The 23,151-nt window shown below is 41.3% G+C and overlaps 1 protein-coding gene across 7 annotated transcripts in view; it reads left to right on the forward strand.

The window, feature by feature from the left end:
• The window catches only part of OXR1 (oxidation resistance 1), a 239,046-nt gene that overhangs the window by 98,432 nt on the left and 117,463 nt on the right, over nt 1-23,151 (forward strand). For 5 of the 7 annotated variants that reach the window (XR_008211428.1, XR_008211429.1, XM_052704673.1 and 2 more), the window contains 2 exons: nt 15,965-16,130; nt 20,783-20,976. Coding sequence is in view for 5 of the 7 variants with exons in the window: in XM_052704673.1 (XP_052560633.1) it covers nt 16,072-16,130; nt 20,783-20,976 (253 nt within the window). In the remaining 2 variants the exon portion in view is untranslated. The remainder of the gene's footprint in view (nt 1-15,964; nt 16,131-20,782; nt 20,977-23,151) is intronic. The other 2 variants (XM_052704674.1, XM_052704675.1) reach the window with 2 other exon arrangements.

Below are 23,151 nucleotides of genomic sequence, written 5' to 3' on the forward strand. Positions count from 1 at the left end.
AATGCAAGTCCAAGTTCTGGTAACGTGAATACTGTGCTAGACCAGGAAAATGGCTTTGCTTCTTTTTACTCTTGTACAACAGTTTGGCATTAATGTATCTTAAGGTGTGACTGACTGTGTCCTAAAGTGAATCAAACTTCTTCATGTCATCATGGTCTTCATGTCATCATCATCATCCCTTAGTTTTTTTTTTTATTGCTGCTGGTTGCTGTTTCTTATTAAGCTTTTTTGAAATGGGAGATGGCTGCTGTTATTTGGGACCAATTCTTTTACAATCACCTTGAGAATAAGAAAGAGCTTTTTATCATTTGCACTGAAAATTTGGAAAATATATTAGTGGTGGTACGTGACTTTGGGAGCATTTAACAAGGCTCACAAGGATGCATAGAGACAGAACATGGAAAGTGAGCAAAAAATTAGATGTATGTCAGCCATAATTGGTAGAAGGATGGGAATAGTTCTGTGGTATTCCCTTGCACTCAGTGGAATGAAGAATCACAGAATCACAGAATCATAGGGGTTGGAAGGGACCTCCAGAGATCATCGAGTCCAACCCCCTGCCAAAGCAGGTTCCCTACAGCAGGTCACACAAGTAGGTGTCCAGGCGGGTCTTAAACATCTCCAGAGAAGGAGACTCCACCACCTTCCTGGGCAGCCTGTTCCAGTGCTCCGTCACCTCACTGTAAAGAAGTTCTTGCGCACATTTGTGAGATGTACGGACAGGAGGGCTGTGCTCTCTTCTTGAAGGCTTTTGAGAATGCAGCATGATTAGTGTATCAAAGCTGCCTTTACTCAGCAGCAGTTGTGGGAGCTCCACAGGTTTCCAAGTCCTGAGTCCTCCTCACCATGGCATGGTGCTGGTTCTCTTTATCACTTCCAGTGACCTATCCTTTTTTGAGTTGGGTTTTCTGAAGAGTTGTTGGTGGGATGTGGGTTACAGTTCCTCTGGAGTATGCAGATACTGCTTTTAAGTAGCAAAAAAGAGAGCAGTGGGGACTGACAGGAAGACATGGCCCTGAAGAAGAAGGAATCAGTTAGTGTCACACGAACTTTCTGGATCCACAGAGTGCACAGGCTTGAGATACCTTCTGACTGGGATTGGTTTCTCTCTAATGAGCTGCTGCTGTTTCGACAAGTTGTGGGTTGTGTTAGATTGAGAACGTGGGAAGAGAGAAGGCTGAAGAACAGTAACAGGAAACACAGCTTTGTGGAAATGGCTGTGCAGAGGCGGTGGCAGATCCTGAGTAGCAGCGGCTGTCTGATAAATAGAGCCGTTTCAGCTCAGCTCTGCTACAGGCACGGTTTGGGAGCAACGAGGAGGGGCCCGGTTTCCCAAAGGAAGCTCGGGGACCACATGCCCATGTACCACAAGCCGGCTTCTGTGTGAGACCAGCCCGTGTCCTGGACTCCCAGCTCAATCTGTGTTAAGTAGAGATACTGAACACTGTGTGGCTAAAGGTCCTTATTTAATTTCACTGATTTATAGCAGTGGAAATGAATTTGTCCCATCAGCCATTAGGCATCAGTGAGAGAGAGACAGTGTTTTTTTGCCAATTGCTCCAAGTGTCACAGTGCCGAGCAGCTTGGTGTCCTGCTTTGGTTGCCTTCATGTTGTGTGCCTGGCAACTCCTCTTTCATACTGGCTTGCTTTGGTTTTCTGCCTTTGAATTTGATGGCGATTGTGACTCTGGAAGATGAATGGCACTGGCAGATGCCGTAGATCTGTAGCGCAGGTAGGTTTTGCACAGAAACCCTCCTGAGCTCTGCTGGACTTATTTCTGATTTCCAGGAACCCTGCTATGTTAGCCCTGAAGCCTGCCCAGCAGGCTATCATTTGGAGATGTCAGCAGCTGCCTCATAAAAATGGGGATAATGTCATTTGCTTTGTTTATGAAGAAATTTGAATCCCAAAGTTTGGAGGTTAATACTGGATTAAATAACTTGAATGCTGAAATTAGACTCCTTGCTCAATGCAGAAATTTGAAAGTAAATACTGTTTAGCTTTGGTTCTGAGCAGTAAGTAGCTTTAGTTTCAATAGGTGTTACTGAGTTTTCAGTAGCTTTGAACATCGGGAGGTTCCTCTAAACAGGAATACGGTTGTTTAACTGTGAGCTCCTGTGCAGGAGCACATGGCCCCAAATAATTACATTTTACTGCTCAGCATCTAAATGCAGAGAAATCTGCTGACAACAAACATTGGTGCTGCAGAGAACAGAGGATAATTTGTACTTTCTCGGCAGTCTGATTCTCAGTGTTCCTCCTGAACACACAGAAAACACAACAATGTAAATAAGAACAAAGAAGTATTGTGCTTTTCTATGTAACTTCTATCTACCAAAGTAAAAAAATAGCCACCATGCTGGTACACTTGACAAAGCTTTCTCTCTTGCTTACTTGTGCTTCCTAACTTGTAAAGTACTACCTGATGTCCTAGCACACTTGTACCTGCATGGTGGATTCACTGTTTTCAGAGAGAGGTGTGGAACTTGGTGGGTGTAGAACAGTGGCTGTGAAATATTAGTTGCAAGCACAAAGAAATGAACTCACAGCTGTTCAGATATATGTCAGTGCCATGGGCTGCATAATGTATTTTGGTTTGTTTTGAAAGTGAGTGTATTAATGAACAATTATGATTTAGAAAAAGAAAACAGTGAGACCTAAGGTCATCAGTGGTACAAGTTCTTCAACTTACAGTCCACCTTTTAAAAGCCAGTTAAAAGACAATATATGTCCCTCAGATGCCATTTCTAGATGGAAATTTAGACCTCCAGTCAGTCTGTTCTCGACTGAAAATTTTATTGCAGTGTGCAGATAAAAGGCTAAAATGATTAAACCCATCACTGAATATCACTGTTATGGCCTTTGTAACATTCATTTTATTACAAGAGCTGGAAATAAAACAGAAAAATAAATGCTGCCTTTTGTGTGTATGTGTGTTGATGAAGCTTTCTTTTATGACTGTTGTCACAAGGATGGATTACTCTTACAAGATTTAACCATAACAAGTTCAGGTGTTGTCAATGATACGTCATTTTTGTGGGGTAAATAACCAAAATTAGTTTGTACTTTATATTCTCTCTTCCTATAAATGGCAGTTAAATGAGACTAAATTGCCTATCTGTTTCCAAATGTCACTTACAGGCAGCTGCTTTTTGAACTTCAGAGATGCTCACTTAACAGCCCAGGTATTGCTTTACCTCCCTGTTCTATTTGTAGTTAATGTCAGTGCAAGAAGTTCTTTATTTCTCTGTCTGGTTTTCTACTGGGAAATTAGGGATATATGTCTCATTTCAGAATGGACCTTCAATTTTTCTGACCTACCTAAGGTGAGAAAAGGAGGCATATTGCAGTTCCCCAATTTCCAAACAGTTTTTAAACATACTGTTCTGTAAAACTGCTGAATATGTACCCATTCCTAAAGCACAGTTTCATAGCAAGCAGGCAGTGCTAGGTGGTTGACATTGTTACACTGACCAAATGCTCTCCTGATTGGGCAGCTGTGAAGGCACCAATAATTCCTGAGTGACAAGAGAGAAGCTGTTGTGGTGAGAAGCAGGCACTGGCCTGAGCAGCAACTGATGCTTGTGTTGCTGAGAGAGTTGTTTGGAAAACAGATTGCTTTTGCAGAGAGTTGCTTGGATAACAGTGATCTTGCAGATAAATTATTTTTGAAAGCTGCAGTAATTTCTTACTTAATGCAGGCCTTGTTGTGCTGAGTACAGGGATGTGGTAAAAACAGTTTTCCTTTTGGTATCTGAAAGTACTCTCAGCTTCTGAATGAAGTGAGCTTTTTGCTGTAAGACTGATGACAGCATCCTGACTGACAAAGACGCTTCTGGCTTTACACCTTGTCTGTAAAGCTCTCTCCCCTTCTCAGAGGGTAAAAAAAGTCCAGTTGGCTTACAGGGTTGCTTGCACATTATTGCACAAGCAGAAGGGATACAGAGGGGTAGTGACCCTGTAGGATGCAGCCAGGTGTGTTGACTTGTTTGGAGATCACAGAATCACAGAATCACAGAATTGTAGGGGTTGGAAGGGACCTCCAGAGATCATCGAGTCCAACTCCCTGCCAAAGCAGGTTCCCTACAGCAGGTCGCACAGGTCGGCATCCAGGCAGGTCTTGAACATCTCCAGAGAAGGAGACTCCACCACCTCCCTGGGCAGCCTGTTCCAGTGCTCCGTCACCTCACTGTAAAGAAGTTCTTGCGCACATTTGTGCGGAACTTCCTATGCTGCAGCTTCCGGCCGTTTCCCCTTGTCCTGTCTCCACTCACCACTGAAAACAGTCTGGCCTCGCAGATCTGCAGAGGCCAGGGATATTACTGTGGTGAGGAGCCTGAAGGACTGGTACTCAGTAGTGTCTGGCATGAACTTCTGATTTTCAGTAAGGTGCAGCATCTTGCAGTCTGAAGTCTTGGGGATGCTTCTTAGGAACCACTCTTAGGAAAGCTGGGACAGGAAGAAGTTTGCTTTTTGCCTTATTAACTATTCTCTTGTATTCTGCTGCTGTCCAACAGCTGTTCACTTTTAAGAATAGCCTGTATAATTGTCAGTCTTTCAAAGTTGCAATGGATAGTCTGCCCCATACAGAATTATTTTTCTCTATCCTGATTTTTCAGGAAGCCTGAATAAGGCAATCGTACTGCAGAAACTGAGGCGTACAGACACATAAAGAGTCTGTTGCTTTTGTGTGTGTGTGTATGTACTGCCTTGGTCTCTATAAAGATTGAATCTATCCATTGCGTCCTGCTCCACTGTGTGCAGGGATAACACCTTGTCTCTTTTTGCTTCCTGTTGCTCTATCAGAACGAAGCAGATGTAGGTGAGGGTGCTTCAATTAGCGCTACCAGAGATGTAAACAGCAAAACCCTCCTAAATTTCAAGAGGGACTGACAGGATATCCATGTCCTACAGGTTATTATTGCCTTCCAAGAGAAGGAGTAATAGGGGGAGAGGGGAAACAAAGAGGAGAGAAGGGAAACTGAGTATACGCAAAACATAGGATCCACGGAATGGGGCTGTGGAGCAGGAAACAAATTTGGGTGTGCTCTTGTTCAACACCTTCGTTAGTGACCTGGATGAAGGGATAGAATGCATCCTCAGCAAGTTTGCTGATAATACAAAGTTGGGAAGAGCGGCTGACACCCCAGAAGGCTGTGCTGCCAGTGAGACCTGGACAGACTGAAGAGATGGACGGGAGAGGAATCTTTAAGAGGCTTAACAAGGGCAAGTGTAGAGTCCTGTACCTGGGGAGGAGTGGTAACACGTATCAATCAGTGCAGGTTAAGAGCTGACCTGCTGGAAAAGAGCTTTGCGGTGAAGGACCTCAGGGTCCTGGTGGACAACAGGTTGGTCACAGGCCAGCAGTGTGCCCTTTTGGCCCAAAAGGCCAGTGGTATCCTGGGATGCATTAAGAAGAGTTTGGCCAGCAGGTCAAGGGTAGTTATCCTCTTCCTCTACTCTTCCTTCATGAGGCCACTTCTGGAGTACTAGGTCCAGTTCTGGGCTCCTCAGTTCAGGAGGACAGGGAATTTCTAGAGACAGCCCAGTGGTGGGCCACAAAGATGATGAGGGACCTGGAGCATCTCCCTTATAAGGAAAGGCCAAGAACCTGAGAAGGGAGCTAGAGAAAAGAAAACTGAGAGAAGAACTCATCAATGTCTATAATTATCTTAAAGATGGGAGACAAGTGGATGGGGCCAGGCTCTTTTCAGTGGCAGCCAGCAAAAAGATAAGGAGCAATGGGTACAAAACAGGACACAGGAAGTTCCATACAGATATGAGAAAAAACTACTGTGAGGGTGATGGAGCACTAGAGCAGGCTGCACGCAGAGGTTGTGGAGTCTCCTTTGGAGATATTCAAAATCTGCCTTTTCTGTGAGACCTGCTGCAGGGAACTGCTGTAGCAGGGGGTTGGACTTGACGGTGTCCAGAGGTCTCCTCCAACCCTACAATTTTGTGGTTCTGTGAATGTTAAGGCAGGAATGTTTCAGTCTGTAGGGTACATCTGTGGCTCTGACCTCTTGAGGAAAAGCCTTTATCTAGAGGGGCAAGATTTCAAGCTTCTGCCAGGGTAAAAGTCTGAGGAACACAAAAGAAGTGATGTGTTATCCAAGAGAGTTGTGGGCAACCGGTTTAAATGGATTTTGTATCCATTGTTTGTTTTCCTGATTGAAATGCACAGGCTGCTACATCTGCAGTAGTTCTGACATTTCTGCTCTTGGAAGCTTTCCAGATTCTGATTGCTTATGCCATTTGTCCTTCCATCTTAAAAAACAACAACAACAACAACAACAAAAAGCCTCTTTCAGAGAAGAGTCCACATAAAAATAGCTGTAAGCCATGAATTTGCTTACCTGAATTTTACTTGTGTGTTCCTTCTGTCCTGTATTCATGGTGGAAGTGGAGCAATATTAATGGAGAAATATGAGACGGAAACAAGGCGATTAAGACAGGCAAATCTCTGGGGTGCTGCTGTCTGCTTGGCAGCAGGTGGAGGAGCAGTTAGGCACGGGGAGCTGGAGACTTGCTGTGCTTTTACTGAATGGCTGCATGTGGGAACAAAATTCAAGAGAGATGGCAAGATTTGGTCGGAAGAAAGGCGCAGTTTATTGTCTGCTGAGCTTAATTTCAGATCCCTAATTGTGCACTGTTTGCATGGATGTGGGGATAGAGGAATGAAAAAGTCTGTATTGGGTCAACGGTGTCTTTGTTTTGAAACCTGGTGGTGCACAGAAGTGATAAAAGGAAGAATTGTGGTTTTTCTCTTCTTTTTTTTTTTTAACTTTGGTTTGGTTTTCTGCAGTTCTGAAGTGCTCTGTCTAAACCTTGGAGCTGCACCTTGACTTCTTCGCTTAGTTCTAGTGAGGCATGGGTTTATCAGTGACTGCTTGTGGAGCAATAGTAAGTGGCTAAATTAGTCCTGTCTGTGTGACTGGTGAACTGAAACACAGATGAATTAGCTAGAATGTCAACTATAGAAAGGGAAGGATGAATGAAGTCATCCTTTAGTCTCCTGCAAGAAATCTTAGGATGCAGATGGGGGAATTAGTCTGAAAGAATGGTAAATCCCACTGTATTTATGAAAGGAGAAAAAAATGAGGGGAGAAAGGAAATAATTGGACCATTGTGACTACAATGTGCCTACAAATCTAGTATCCAATATACAGGTACAAGTTTAAAATCTTACAATTTGACTGATGATCTCATCCACAGTATATTATGTACTGCATCCTAAAGCCTTGAAATCCTTTCTCTGACAGCCTTGGAAGCTTTATTTGTGCAAGAAGAAGCCTCTCAGAAGTATGAGGGGTCCTGCAATGCATATTGAGTGCATTTGTGCAAACGTGTTTTGGTGTAAAATTGATTTGTGTTATCTTACTCCCTGTAGCCACTTAAAAGACATTAAATTTCCTTTCTAATGTCTTGAAGATCTCAATTATACATTTAATTGCTACCCAGAAGGCATCTTTGAGAGGAGGATACAGTGAACATACGGCTATTTTAAAATGCAAAAGCATGTTAGTTAAAAAGAGGGAAATAAGGAAAGAAATGTCATCAGATAGCAGTTGGAGGTATTTGGGAATTCTGCTTTGGTTAGTTCCTTCCCAGGTATTACAGCTGTAGAACTTGACTATGAAGATCTCAACTCTTTCTTTTTTCTTTTTTTTTTTTAATAGTTATATCTCTGCTAGAAGCTGTATTTTAAAGAAATATGTACTCACATTGTAGATGTAAAATGTTATAATTATAGTGCAGGAAACCAACAGACGTAGCAATTTGCTGCATTACAATTTCTCTGATGGTACTGCTGCAATTTCCCAGTCATTGAAATTCTGCTACTGATGTTTGATTAAATGGGAAATCCTGAAATGGCTGACCAAAATGCAACAAAATGATTTCTTTATGCTTCTAAAATGTATTAAACATAATTCCTAGTGTTAAAAATGCTCCATGCAGTACAACAGCTCTCCTGTTTGTTCATAGGATTGGATCCAGTAACTGAATTTCAGAGTATGAGTGCACAAAGACCTTGGTCTGGTGGTGTCTTCAGTAGTGTCTTAATGCCTCACAAAAGTGCAGTGCATGAGTCTTTCTATAAAAGCTGGTAAGGGAGATACGGCTTCCCCAGCTGCAGTGGTTGGAGGATTCATTGGAGCCACAGACCAGTTTCTGATGCAGACAGTACATATAACTGTGGCTGTGTTACAGCAGAGTTAGATCCTCTGGATTGGAACCCAGGCCATTTTCTGATATCCAAATCTCAAATTGCCCCCTTGAAAATCCCTGTAATGCAGTTCTGAATGGATTCAACTCCATAAATGGTTCTTTGTAAGCTCTCTTGAGATTTTAGATTTTTTCTCTCTTTGGTACTTCCCTGACCTGATGAAAAAATGATACTCTGTTGGGAAGAATTTAAGCTTGATCAGTTGTAGCTGATGCATCTATGTGGTCAGTGCCCTGCTCACTTCTCTCAGCAATTTCTTGTATTGCATGTATCCAGTTATTTTCTTCTTACAAAATATGTCAACCATATTTTCGAATTCCCGATTGTGTAACATTGTTGTTTTCATTTGGCTTAGGTTCAGTGAATTCTTTTTTCATGTGCTTTGGGCATGTTTTACATTTGCTCTTTTCTCTGCCATTATACCCATTCTACAGAAAGTGTCTTCTTTTGCTTTCTTCATCTAAAATTTCACTTCCTCTATCTGAATAAAATGAGAATTACTAGATCTTTTTTTCTAGGTGGCCTATGCTTGAGTGGAAAAGAAATTAGGTTGGTCTATGCAGGGATTGAAAACCATCTAATTTTGTGCATTGTATATGTTTGGCTGCTGAGACATCAGGATTGTTCCATTTTGCTTGCTGAGAAAACCTGATATTGAAATAGATCTGTTGACTTTACCCAACCTAATTCCAATCAAAGACAGCTTTAATTTAATATTTACATATATTTTTAAAGGACTGTTTTCCCTTAGAAAAATAGAGACTAGCCAAAGTAGGGCTGTGTTTCCAACTTAAATGGTATATACTTTTGAAAGAAATTGTTTAGCTTTCTTATTGTTTAGCTTTCCAGTTAAACTCTATGTTGTAAGTCACCATTACTTGACCCATTTACTATTTAGCGTGAAAAGAATCAAAACAACAAATCATCGAAAGGATTTGTCATCATTAAAGTACCTTGAAACGATCTGAAATTATTCTGTTCCTTCTCTGCTCTGCCTGTCCCTCTGCTTCCCTCCCACACATTCTTTTACTTTAAAGCTTTATTGCTCATTCTTACTTAAAAATATACATATATATATGCTGTATTATGGGATGGAGATTTTGGTTCCTTAAAAGGCTTTTTTTTTTTTTTTTTTCTTTCACATCCTGTAATTGATTTTCACACAAGGGAATATAAAATGACACTGACCTTATCATCTTTTTACTGAGTTATATAACATCTTGGTTTCTGGAAGATTTCATCTCTAAAAAGGTGAAGTCACTGCAGCACAGATGAAGAAGTCAGTTCTGGCACATAAAATACTGTCTAATCTTTTTCTACCTGTATGCTACATGCCCCATGGGTTTATTTACAGGAACAGATGGTTAATTCCTATCTCTTTAAAATTAAAAGCTTAGTATTCTATGAATATGTATACCTTTATAAATTGTTGAATTCCAAACAGTTGTGGTGGTTTTTTTTTTGTTTGTTTGTTTTTTTCTTCACTATACACTGTAGAATGAATTGAATGGGAGCTGAAGGAGCTCGGTATTTTGTTTACATAAATTGAGTATTATGATGTTATAAATGTATGTCATTTGTCATCAAGTGATTTTGGAAAAGCTGTGGGGCTGGATCTGTGGGGGGTCACTGTAATGATCAGAACCGAGACAAACACTGCAGATTGCTTCATGTAATGCAGATTCCTACTGCAGAGCAGGAACAGGCTTTCTCTCTGATTTCAGATATCTCCAAACAAAACTTTTGTTGCTCTAAAATATTTCTATAAAAATATAAAACCAGCATTAATCTTACAGCCAAACTAAGCCAGTTCCATCTGTTTTTATTTACCAAAACCTAAAGTATTACCTTGTAGAAAATTATGAAAATATAAAAAATTGCATAATCCAAAGGTATTCTTCTAGGTTTTGACTTCAGGTGAAAGCTTAATTTCTAAACCTAAAGGTGCAGTCAACTGCAGCCAACTTTGAAGCACCAGAGCTATCAGGCTTAGTGGGGAAGGAGCTGCTGCTCACTATAGCTAGCTCTTTTGCCTGCACCTTGCTAAGTTACCTGCATGTATTCATACAGATGCAGGTATTCATGCAGCTGGCATTTTAAGGAGAGGACCCTGCTTGGCACATGGAGCTGGAGCAGAGCCACTCGTACACCCCTGCAATAGGCTGGAGGGTTTGGTGCCAGCTGGCCCTTTCCCATCTGCATTCAGGGAGAGCTGGCTCCAAGCTGTGCCTATTTCCAGTTTGGATGGACAAAGGAGTGAGGTACTCTGCAGCCTTTTGCCTTTTCTATTATACTGTTTGCAATAAAGACTTAACAGGTTTTAGTAATGTTGTTTGTAAGCTCCTAATGTGGCAAGAAGTTAGCCCCAAATTTACTGTGATCTGAACTGAGTACAGAAAAATGCACATGGCAGTTGAAATACATGAAGAGAATAGGATATAGTCTTTTCCTTTTTATCCTCTTGATTTGTATTCCTAAATTCTTCCTCTCCCTCTTACTTTTCGCAAGTGAGAGATTTTACCTTTTTGTTCAGAAGAGCAGTTAGCAAGGCTTAGCCATAATATTTTGATTTCCTAATGGTTACTTTTCGTAGAAGATTAGCCAAGGAAAAAAAACCCATGTTGTGAGATTACTTAAAATACATCTTGAAATCTTGCCAATACTTCATGGACAGAAAACGCAATTTACTGATTCTTACTTTGTGTTTAGACTAAAAGTCACTGATTTATATGTAGGATTTCTAAAATCTTGACAGTTTTACTGCATGCATCTAAATTGAGCTTCTATGTTTCAGCTTACATGTTGTTTCCTTACAAATGCTGATCAGGTGGTTGTTTAACAGCTCTGCCTTGGAGCTGAGCTCTAGTTAGGAAACTAAATGCATAAATGCCTCTAAACTCGCTTGGCTCATTTAACATACTGCAGCCTCATTTGTCATCTGAGCTCTGGTTTTGATGTCTTCCAGATGTGTTTAAATCTCTCCTTGGCTTCTCTTTCACTTTTTGTCAGTTGCAAGCTCCTTATCTCCTCATACCAGCCTTGTGAGTCTGGTATCAGGTCCTGGGGATCTTTCACCTGACGGTGCCAGCCTGGCCTTGAGGTGCCTTCTTCTGAAATGGGGGAGAAAAGCCTCACAGTGCTGTGGAAAACCAACGTACAGTGCTTTTTTATTGGATTTTTCTTTAAATAATGCCATTTACTATGATGCTTATAGATTGCAAGTGTCTGCAGTGGGTGTAGTTGCAGTGCTTATAACAATTCTGCTCTCTGGGCTTATTGATTTAAGAATAGTAATATAAAATTCTGCAGGGCACCTGAGTTCTGCAATATTTTCTTTCTGTGTTTCTCCAGCTCTATTTTGTATCATTTTGAGTGGAAAAACTCAGGAAAAGATTGCTGCTTGTCACAAGTATTTATCTAACCAGTGGCTCAAGGGAAGAGTCACCTATTTTCTCTGGTGGGGGCATGTTGTTATGTTATGGTTTTAGGCTCCCTACCTTTGAATTTTAGCATCACCACCTGCTGCCTGTACAGCCCCCCTGCACAAGGGAAAGAAGAAACAATACCTTAATACCATACTGGTGTGCAGTGCAGCCTGCACAGCAGAGGCTGGTCAGCACTCTGCAGTTGTAGAAGTGGGGTGTGGGGTGCCTGCCAGCAGTGCTGCTCCTCTCCCCATGCCTTCTGTACTTCCTCTCTTTCCCCTGATGTCTACCCCCTGTGTGCAGCTAAAAGGTTAAGAGGATACTCAGAGTGTGGCTGAAGTGCAACGATCCCTTTCATACTGTGGCACTGTCAACATGGCACATATGGAGACCCCCCACGGCATTTTCTCCTTTCTCCTTTTGCTGTCAATGTGTTCTTTCCTGTTTGATCCACCAGTGTTATACTGGTGAGTGTCCCTAAAGGTTTGGGCAGCCTGTCTCTGAGCGTACTGCAGAGTGCAGAGCCAGGATTAGTGGTCTCAAGAGTCCTCCTCAGGACTGTGCCATTACTGGAGACATCCCAGCCAGGAGTTCAGGAACAGGAGCACAAATGCAAGAGATGTCTTGAGAGGAAGTGAGGAAAAAGCCAATAGGCATTGCTTAGCTTCGGCCTTGGGCAGGAACGCGTTGCTTACTGGGAGCTGAGCCCTAGGGCAAGGGCCTTCCCTGGCCTGCACCACCAAAGGCACTCACCCACCTCTGAGGCTTTAGCTGTTCTCATTAAGGCAGTGGCTGATTTCTCAGAAGGCCTCTGGATGTTCTGCAACACAAAGAAGCAGATTACTATTGAAGTGTTTTTATGGTACAGTGTACTGGTTTGGTAAATAACCACTGAAGAATGCTAGCTGCCTCCTCTCCAATCTCAACATGTGCATGTGCCTGCTGAGGCTTCAACCAGCCGTAGCCTGTTTTCTAATTTCTTCTGGTGCTGCTAACACATGGCTCTGCTTCTCTGCCTATCGTGTGGCCACAGTGTCCACATGAATGTGGGACAGCCTGGGATCCACAGTCCCAAATGCGCAGGCTGATTTGGGGGCTGTAGAGGAAATGTTGATAACAACTTTGCCATGTTCCTAATGTCAAGTGAAAACAGAAAGCTGTTTGGGGTTGGTCTGATCTGAATACTTACAGCAGGAAGATCTCCTGCTATAAGGGTAGGAGGGCACATTTGTTCAAATATAAAATAATCCTGGATCTTTGGTGACTTTTTTCTCCCACCTGCTATAACCTTGGCTAACCTAATTTGAGAATCAGAAGTGAAAAACAAGACAGGTACTTTCTTAAACCTTTACAACTAGTGCCCAGTGAAATTCTCAAGAAAAAGTAGCTTGGATATAATAAGAAAGCAGTATGTTTTCATGGAAGCGTGTGTTATATGGAATAGAATGGAATAGTTCTGTTGGTAGGGACCTTGAGAGACCATCTATTCCAACTGCCTGACCACTTCAGGGCTAACCAAGCATATTATTAAGAACATGATCCAAGTGCATCATGAAAACTGACAGGCATGAGAGAGGAACTACCTCTGTAGGAAGTCTATTCCAATGTCTGACCACCCTATAGTAAATAATTTTTCCTAATGTCCAGTCTGACTTTGCCCTGGTTCAGGTTTGCGTTGTTCTCTTGCCTTCTATCAATCAAATAATAGTCAATAAAGCCAATCAATGTAAAACTAATTTAATACGATCTGTACATTTACTGTACATTTCATGAAAGTGTTAAAATTATTCTTCAAAATACCTGAGTTATGAGTTGAAAGACAAAAGCTAAACTCTCTTTTGGCTATGATGATGGATGGTTTCTCATTTTACCTAGTTTTTAACTTTTCTTTGACAATTTAGGTGCTTCTAGAGAGATTTATCTGATATTATTACATCCCACAGAGCACTTTGAGAACCAATTTATGTTACTAGCAAGGAGAAATGTTAGATGTTTCAGTCTCCTTGAGGAACAGCTTTTGCCTCTCTTCTCTGTAAGAAGAGAAACCTTTCTGGTTTGGTGCTATTTGCTTCATATTATGACAGTAGCTTGTTGTCTTGTGAGAATTTTTGGAAGAATGTATTACAAGTACCTTGCAACTATGTAATCAATACTGCAATAGTATGAAAACATAATGTCTGTACAATTTGGGTTACCCAGGTGTCTCAGAAGGGTATTGTTTACTTGCAATTCCAGCTGCTACTCTTTATCCAGTCTTGCCATTGCCTTTTATTTAGTGAAGACAGCGTGATGCTTCCAAAGACCTCTAGGTATTAAATATCTTTTTCAGTTCTGCATCTGTGTAATGTTCTATGCCTGGTTCTTAGAAAAGTGAAGCAGCAATAATACCTTCTACGTGGCAGCCTTGTAGACCAGTGCCAGGGCATGAAGCTGATGCCTTTGGGAAGGGGCACTCTGAACTCAGTGTGAGAGAGAGTCTGGTGGCTTAAAAAGAGAAAGGGAAACTACATTTGGGAAAGGTTATGAGAGTTTGGATGAATGTCTGTGATGTGAAGTCTTCTGTCCTGGACTAATCCCTACAGTGTAATGGCAGGTCACTCAGTGTCAGCCTCTGTACTGTGTCCAGCTACTTTTACTAAAGATGGTGGCTCTTGCTTGCAGCAATAGATCTCAATTGTGTGCAGGCTGTCCAGCATTCCTGTGCAGTATGAGGGTGGCATGTCACACTGTGACAGCACAGGGTGCCTGGCTGCAGGAGTGGAGTCTGTATGTTAAGGGAAGTGCTTAAGTTGTTTCCCTGTGTACACCTCAGGTTGTGTGAATTACTGAACAAGGCAGAAGCATGAGCAGATTTGCATTTTTATGTCTTAGGGCAAGTGTATCCACAGCACAGTTTTCTTGTAACTTAAGCAGAGGCTGCCTACTGCGTTGATGCTTATTTGCAGAGACGGTGGAAGTGGAGTACACAAATCTGTGCTGCTGTAAGAATGTTGTAGCTTCCAACCTCCTGTGCTGTCTCTTTGAGAAGTTAAAAGACCCCTTTGCTCCCAGATTTGACTACATAAATATATGCATGTTATGATTGCGTATATTGTGCCAATCTTAGGAACATTGAGCACCCTGGGGTATTGCTGCTGACTTGTAAACAACTCAGAAAACAGTCAAGCCTAAGGTTGGATTCAAAAAGAAATGTTAATGCAGTTGCCTAAGTAAAAGGCTATGGATAAAGCAGTTTTGTTGATGTACAAATTACCTGCAGTTAGCACTGAAAATAATAGATGTTGTGATAAATTTAAATACATTACACAGAAAAATGCTACAAGCTTATATGGCTTCAGTGCAGATGAGGAATTCCCTGTGTCTCAAGATACGTAATGCAGCCCTGAGACCACTGGTACAATATGTGATCCTGCCAGTGTGAAATTCCCATGGTGAGGTTCAGTGAATGGGATCTTGGTGCTGGTTGCATGTAATAAGAGATTTCAGAAACAATGCCTTCTAATCAGGTGATGTAAAGATCTTCCTTAGTGATACAACCTTAAAATAATTTGGACAGTTTGAATCCCATCCTTATAAGTAAGGCAGCATTGCATATAATGCAAGAGTATTAATAAAATAATATATAAATAAATAAAAGAGACAAATATGAATTAAATTGAAATTACAATCACTTTAAAATGATTATGCAGATTTTTTGTGTGCAGAATGTGACAGAGCTGGAAATTTCAAGACCCATGCAAATTGTACTAAAATAGATCTGCATAAAGCACTGGAAGAGCTTTTATGAAAATGGAACTAGTGGGAGTTATTTAAATAACAGTATAGCAGCTATTAACAAAATAGCGAGATCCAAAATAGTAATTTACTTTACACATCACTTCTAAAACATGTCCGGAATTAAGATAACTGTCAGCAAATAGCAACCCACTTTTCTCAAAACTCTAGAAGAAAAGATCAAGAAATTTTCATACCTGACAAAACACACGCTCTAACTGCTGAGCATATTATTTCCACAATGTGAAGCAACTGTAAAATATTATGCGGTCATGGTGAAGCCATATGATCTTGAGCTCGTAATCATTACGAAACTGAACACAAGAGAAAACTAATGAACTATCTGCACTATGACTATCTGAGATATTATGTGTATAGCATGATTGCTGCCATCTTCCTCCCCATCATCATCATCATCACTGCCCTCCACACTGCTGCATACCTCATCCTCCTGTGAATGCATGTCTCCAGGCCCATTCGTGGTGCGTAGAATGCATTGAATCCTTTGCCAGCGGACTCACTAATCTTCTCTCCCAGGCAGTGAGAATGCCTTGTCCCACTTGAACCATAAGCGGATTCTGGATTCTCCCGCTTGGAGTTAATGGATGTAACCTGGCAGCAACCAATCTATATGTCTTCTGTAAATGATCCTCCAAGGGTTTACCTGTAGCAGTGCTGTCATGCTCCCAGGAATAATCACAAGGTTTGTGTCCATTTCTCTAAGTCTCTACTCTGTGGTGTTCCGCCGAACACATTAGGTTTGAGCTTTGTTAAGGAGGCTCGGGCTGCCTATTCCAGACACAACAAACCCATTTTTCCATAGTTCTTCACCATTTCCCTTGCCACCCACAGAATGATGTGTGATGGCCGTTTTCCTGCATGTGCTGCAACCGCGTCCCTCACAATGACTGGGCAGTGGAGGGAGGATGGGTTTGCTTTGCTGCCTGGTGTTTTGACCACTGACAGCTCTTGTGTCTTTAATTTGCATGGTAATATTTGATAGTGTGTGTAAAGGAATGAAAAAGAGTGTTGTAGTGCTTGCTGCACAAGCTTATTTTTGGCAGAAAACTCTAGTTCCCCCACTGTTTGCTTTCCGGAAGCTCAGCTCGATGTTGCGTTGTTGATAAATGCTTACCGCTTGGAATTACTCTTTGGGCTATACAGATGTGAATTAATTCCTAATCCTTTCCTAACACCACCTGTGTGAAGGTCTTTTTATATTCTGCCGTTGAATGATCTCATAAACTACTTGCGTTATTAGAAAACTGCATGTTTCCAAAGTGACAATCTTTTCCTTATTCACTTTTCCACGGGCGTTTTTCTATCTGCTCTTTGTTGTTTGGTTTTGTTCCCTCTTCATAATGACCAATTCAGACTTGGATTGCAAGTGTGGGTGCTCTGGTGTAGCATGTTTAGAAGTGTGGCACGTGCGGTGATGTCAGAGGCAGAGTATGCACCAAACGGCTGTGAAACCCCCCTGCCTTCCTCGGTTCAAGGAAGTGCTCTGCAGAAGGGTTGTTTTTGTGTATATACGTGTGAATTTGATAACCTCTGATGGATGTTTCTCCCTTATATGTGCAATTCCTTCTAGTCCTGAGTGATACTCCTGGCCTGCACAATTTCTGCTGTTCAGTTATGTGTAGCTCAAGGAATTACAACCTTTTGTTGTACTTTTGATTTCAAACCTGCTGCTTGCTTTCCTCTGTTTCCTGCTGTGAAAATGGTGACAAATTGTTTCCTGCTGTTGTTCCCCATTGCTGATGGCTGTGGAGATCCCATCCTGCTTCTTGCATTTTGCCTGTTTGTCGCCACCACTGTTGGGTTTCTGTTTTGATCTGTGTCATTCTAATTCTGCTATCTTCTCTTTGTGAGTGCATGGCCAGAGCTGCAGGTGCTATTTGAGCACCAGTAGACCTACATGGCATTGCCTTCTGCTGCAAGTGTGCAGAAGGAGCCTCACGCAGAACGTGAAGCCAGGCTGGAGGAGCTGGAACAGCCACAAGTCCTTACCTGATGCATTGCAATTGCAATGGCTTTCCCAAAGTGCTGGCCATGTGCAAGGGCAGGTTTCTGTGGAGAGTTGAGAGGATAACAGGGAGATGAAGTAACTGGTCTCCCCTATATGGGTGAACAAGACTTTGCAGTGCTTTATTGAAAACAGAGGAAGAAGTTTGTTTTCCAGAATCAGTTACATCCTGGCTTTGATATTGGATTAAATCACATTTCTTTCTAGAAGGAAATCAAATTCCTAACGATGATTTCTGGGTGTTCAGTAATACCACAAGAAGAATAAGCATTACTCTTCAAATGAATGATTTTGTTTCTCCTGTTAACTGCATGGTAAAATCTCAGGAATTCTCCCAAGTGGCTCAGGGACTGTTTTATATTCAGTAGATAAGTTCGGCTTTCCTCCAAATCTTTGTCACAGTATGGGGTTTTTACTTAGAAATTCACAGAGATCAAATTGTACATTTTCCCAGCCCCTGGGATGCTTTGTATTCTGGTTTGTTCCCACCATACGTGGTTTAAATGCTTTTTAATTTTTTCTTTTTCCATCTGGAGAAGACTGCCAGCCATGTTTGCTTTAGCTGCTTTCAAGTTCTATTTAGATAATAATGCCTTAGTTTTCCATGGTGCTTAACAAAATAAATAAAAAAATAAAAATAAAAATCCTAATGGGATTCAAAATCCTGATGCTATTCAAGCCCATAACAGACTTCCCAGTAAACTGGCTCACTCAGATTTCATGACTTTCCATATGCACTGACCACCCAGAGTCTGTAGTGGTGAGTGTGTGACTACCCAGCAGACTGTTTGCTTTTTGAGGGAATTGTAATAAACCCCCTCCCAGTGACCCACTACTGGAGGTGCTGCTGGCCAGGAGCAGGTAGAGCTGAAGCCATCTGTTAGGCTCTCTGTAGGATGTGCTAGAGAACTTTGCAGTTGTATGGAGAGGAGCTAAAAGGGAAACACAGTTGAAGTTGTAAAACTTGTCACTATGTATGTGCAGACATGTATCACACAGCCTTGGTGCACATTCCTTCTGGACTGCCTAGTGGGCAGATCACTGCAGGAGCTGCAGGGTGCTGAGGGGCAGATGAGGATTTGTGCTGCTGCCTGGTAGGTGGAGCACTGGGGTGGCTGCCCAGTAGGGCTGCATTAATGGCTGCATAATGGCTGCATTACTGCAGTCCGTGGCAGCTGTTCTGGGGAAGAGGCAGCAGACATAAATGGAGCAAATGGGTTTTTAATGGGCTATTAGCAATAGTGCAATTGAATTACACAAATAGATGTGTGAAATATGTGTTTTTGACAGGGCTATCTAAAAATGAGGTGCTGCTCAGCTGTATTCCAAATAAACACTGCATCTCCAGACCCAGTCAGTAGCAGCTGAGGAATTCCTCCTAATAGCCCTGCTTGAACTTCAGCCAGGATGAGCTGTCTTCATTAATTGTCAGTAATTTGGCCTTCATACCCATTTGGTGTTAGCCTTTCCTTTGAAAGTGCCTGTCTGTTTTAACATTCATGTTAAATACCACTGCCGTATCTCATAGAAGCCACCAATAGCCAGCTGACAGTGGTAGTGACCACCTCAGGATTTCATCCCTCTGAAAGGCTGCCGTGGATTTTCTTTCGTTTTTTGCACTTTTTTTTTTTTTTTAATCCCCTAGAATTCGTATAGCTTAAGTATTACTACAGAAAAATAAAGTTTTGGCCCTTCTAGTTCAACTCTCATTCAAGTTAGATCTTTGCCCTCACCGTCAAATGTGCATTTCCAAGTCCTGTTCATGCAGTGTTGACTTTGAAACCCTTTTTGCTGTTCCCTTTGCTGTCTGGCTGCAGCAGGGTCATTTTTGAACCACACCAAGCGATACTGAGACTTCAGCTGCCCGCTGTTGAAAACTCAGTTGGAGGCTCCTTATGGAATATGTGCAGTAGAAGAAAAAAAACCCAAAAAACTAAACCTTGTTACAGCCAGTGCAGCTTTTAATATAAGAAAGAAAAACAAGCACAACGTGAAGCTAGTAATAAAGCAGGGTGCTGGAAAAGAGTCAGGCTTACAAAGAATTAGTTTTCCTGGCTTCAAAACATAGCCAGTACTGAGGCTCTCATTGCAAGACATTGCAGTCCAGTGAAGATGCATTTCAAAGGCTGCAGTGTTTTTCTGAGTTATTTGACAGCCATGACAGCTGTGTCAATATACAGTGCAGGTGAGCTGAAAGAAGATGGGTTTTAGTTTGACTTGTTTTTGTTAAGAAATTGCTATAAAGTCATGTCCTTTCTTGAACCTGTCTTCAAAGTAGATAACTTTCTTTTTGCACATTAATTTTCTATAAGCATTTCTACTCAGTCCTTTATTAATCTTGTCACCTGAAAAAGGCCATGTGGCATTTTTACTGCTCAGATGACAGGTGTTATCCCTTTCTTTGTGATTTCAGAAGAACAGGCACAGTATGTTTGTACCAATCTGGTATTCCCAACAGTGCATCAGTTACTTTATTAAGTAGCTCTATCCTGTAGTATGCAGCTTTATTAATTTGTCTGCCCTTCAGACAGCAGGACGTACATACACATACTGAGCTTTAGGTCTCACTTGTCTTAGTTTGAAATTATGGAGATAATAAAAACTTCATAGATTCTCTGTACACGACATTTTTGCACAACACAAAAGTAAGATTATAATGTATGGAAATCACAGTGGAAGTGTGGGTCAGAGGCAGAGCATTATTTCTCAAAATCTAGTGATTTCCTTCTGCAAAGTCATCCTTTAAACTTTCACAATTTTCAAGTGGTTATGAATTTCATATACTTTTTAATTACCTCAGCACCGTGATGGAATGCCAAATTGACCAACAAAATTGACCAACGAAATAATGAAATTGACCGGTGAAATAACTATATAGCCTTCATTTTAGTCAGTTCCTTTTTCTTGAGGTGTTCAGCAACTTTGTGCAAATAATTTAATTTCTTTATATTCCCCTTGTTTGTGAAACTAAAACAAGGTAAATTTAATGATAGGTTAATTGTAGCAGCTCCTCTTCTCTGAAACGGATTATGAACTGATCCTTCAGGCAGCTTGGTGGGCTGATCTGAGGACAGTTTGTCATTTGTAGCTACACGTGAGCCACAGTAGGATGAGATTCAAGTGCTGCAACTGATTTAGCAGGAGCTAAAAGGGGGAATTACTACAAGGCCTAATTTACCACTGCTCATTTTCTGTCTTCTGCTGGGGCATGCATGGATTCTGTGTAATGAATGCATTGGTATTATTCTACCTAAAATATAAAAAAGAATTACTCAACCTAGCTATAGAGCAAAGATTAATAATATATTACTGCCATGAATTATCTTTAGATTAAAGAAGAAGTCCCAGTCGGTGGATATTAGTGGGCCAGGATGCAACCCAGTGGCAGCTGAAGCTCCTGCTCCTCAACCCAGTAAACCTTTGCTTGCCAGCAAAACGACTTCTGAGGAGGAACAGAAAAACACCGCCAATACCCAAAAGCGCAATCCACGGAGGAGTGAATTGAAGAGATATTACACCATTGGTGAGTTTTCATTCACAGAAAAATTCAAATATACTCATTAAAATTGCAAGATTTTCCTGTTGACTTGTGTTTTATCTCTTTCAGTTAGTTGCACTTGTCTGTTAGGATTACAGATGCCCGCCATGAGCATTAAGATGTCATGTCTTCATGCTGGTGTCAAATTACCCTTAAGAATTAACCTGCTTTATTTGTCTTGTGCTATTATATTCTTCAGTGTTCTTTTCCTGAAGAACAATTATTGAAGAAAGCATAGAAGCAATTTGGGGAGGAAGGATATAGGAAGGCTGTTACTGCTTTTGACAACTGATGGTGTTAGAATTTAGGCAGAAATGATTTAGAAAGCTCCTGGTTGGAAAGAATTTCCAGTTTGAGAAAGACGTGGTGAGCTTGAACTGTTTTTAGGTCAGGATTAATCGGACAGGTTATGGATATCTTTTTCTGAATAATTTTGGTTTCTGGATATTCTTCTGAGATTTCAGTATCTGAAACGTCACCTTAGGTTTAACATCACCTTAGGTATCCTTGCAGGTGCTTTCATATAAATCCTTTCAGGTCTGGGCCTGACTGATTCCTTTGGTAATATTTAGCTTCTCACTTGATTTAAACTGCATGGAGAGTGGCCTTGCACTGCTTGTGCCTGGTTCGTTAATGCTTCTGAGAGGCAGATGTGCTAACGAGAGTTGTACAGACAAGAAGAGTGGATGTAAATGCTGCACTTCAAAGAGCTACAACTCAGCAGATTTAAGAAAAAGTGGTTAGACTTCTTGGCTGTTGAATTACTGCAGTATAAAATGAGGCTGTTTGTACACCTTTAAATTGTCTAAAAAGTAAAGAAGAATGTATTGTTTTAAACATCTTTTCATTTGTGTTAAATCTGAGTGCTTGAAATTGTTTTGAAAGAAAGCTGCATTTAAAATGTGCTGCACGACTGCCTTCCAAAAACTCACAGAAGTTTCAATTATTTGCTCCCAAAATAAATTAAGAAGAGGCAAAATGAAGGCATTGATGGGTTCATAGTATTGTGACCATGAGATTCCAAAATTATACTTCAAACATCTCTATTTGTATAATCCTTCTTTAAAGGAGATTTTATCCCATCACATGCGAGAAAAGCACCCTAAAATTTAATCCTTTATCCTGTAGTATAGGATGTGTTTTCTGAGAAAGCTTAATTCAGTCATACACTTGACTGAAATTTTACTTGAGATGTGTGAAGAAGATTGTTTGTTCCTAATTCCTCCAAATAATCTGAAAGGAATATAAAAAATGCACCATGACTGTTTCATGCCTCAATCGGGGAATGGGATGAGGGAGATTTTCGCTTGATTCGCTGGATTAACCATGTTATCAGAAGGAGTTCTTAACCTAACTCAGGATTAATAACATTATTGGAAAGTTGATCATAATTAAATGTCCTTCTGTCATCAACTAAATCAGAGCATATGAATGAAAGCACTGATTTGAATGTTGTGCAACACTTCACTTGACAGACTTATGGAAATGTTTCTTGGAACAGACCTCTTAGGATTAGATATTCTGATTTCCTGTTGGAAGTAGAACTTCAGACAGTACTGGATCAGGACAACCCATGTTTTGTCCTGAAAATCTCCAGGGATGAATACTCCATGGCCTTTATGCATACCCTGTTACAATGCTGGAACATGGAGCATGTCCACAAGCAGCATTCAACAGGCAACTTGTCCATAAAGAGGTGCTAACATTTGTGAGCAGCAGTTGTAGACCATTGGGAAATATAAAATGTACTTTTCAGGAAAGACAGACCAGCAAGGCAAGGTGGTGGAGCTGCTCTTTATGTGAGTAACTACTGGGATGTGTCACGCCCTGCCTAGGGATAAACGGTGAATGAGTGGAGGGCTTATGGATGAGAATTAAGCAGGCCAATATGGGTGATGCCACTGCGGGTGTTTACTGCAGGCTGTCTGATCATGAGGAGGAAGTTGGTGAGTTCCTGTACCTACAGGCAGCTGAATGTAGCCACAATGTTGTGTGCACAGGTTCTACTGGAGGATGTCAGCCACCATTTCCTGGAAGAACAGCACTGCCTGGCACACTGCCAGCTCAGGAGGTTCCTGCAGTGCACGTAAGATAACTTTTTGATGCAGGTGGTGATAGATAGCCAGCAAGGAGAGGTGTGCTGCTGGACCTTGTTCTTAC

The sequence above is a fragment of the Tympanuchus pallidicinctus genome, unplaced genomic scaffold, assembly GCF_026119805.1.
Source record: "Tympanuchus pallidicinctus isolate F22 unplaced genomic scaffold, pur_lepc_1.0 scaffold5, whole genome shotgun sequence".
In the NCBI taxonomy this organism is placed as follows: Eukaryota; Metazoa; Chordata; class Aves; order Galliformes; family Phasianidae; genus Tympanuchus; species Tympanuchus pallidicinctus.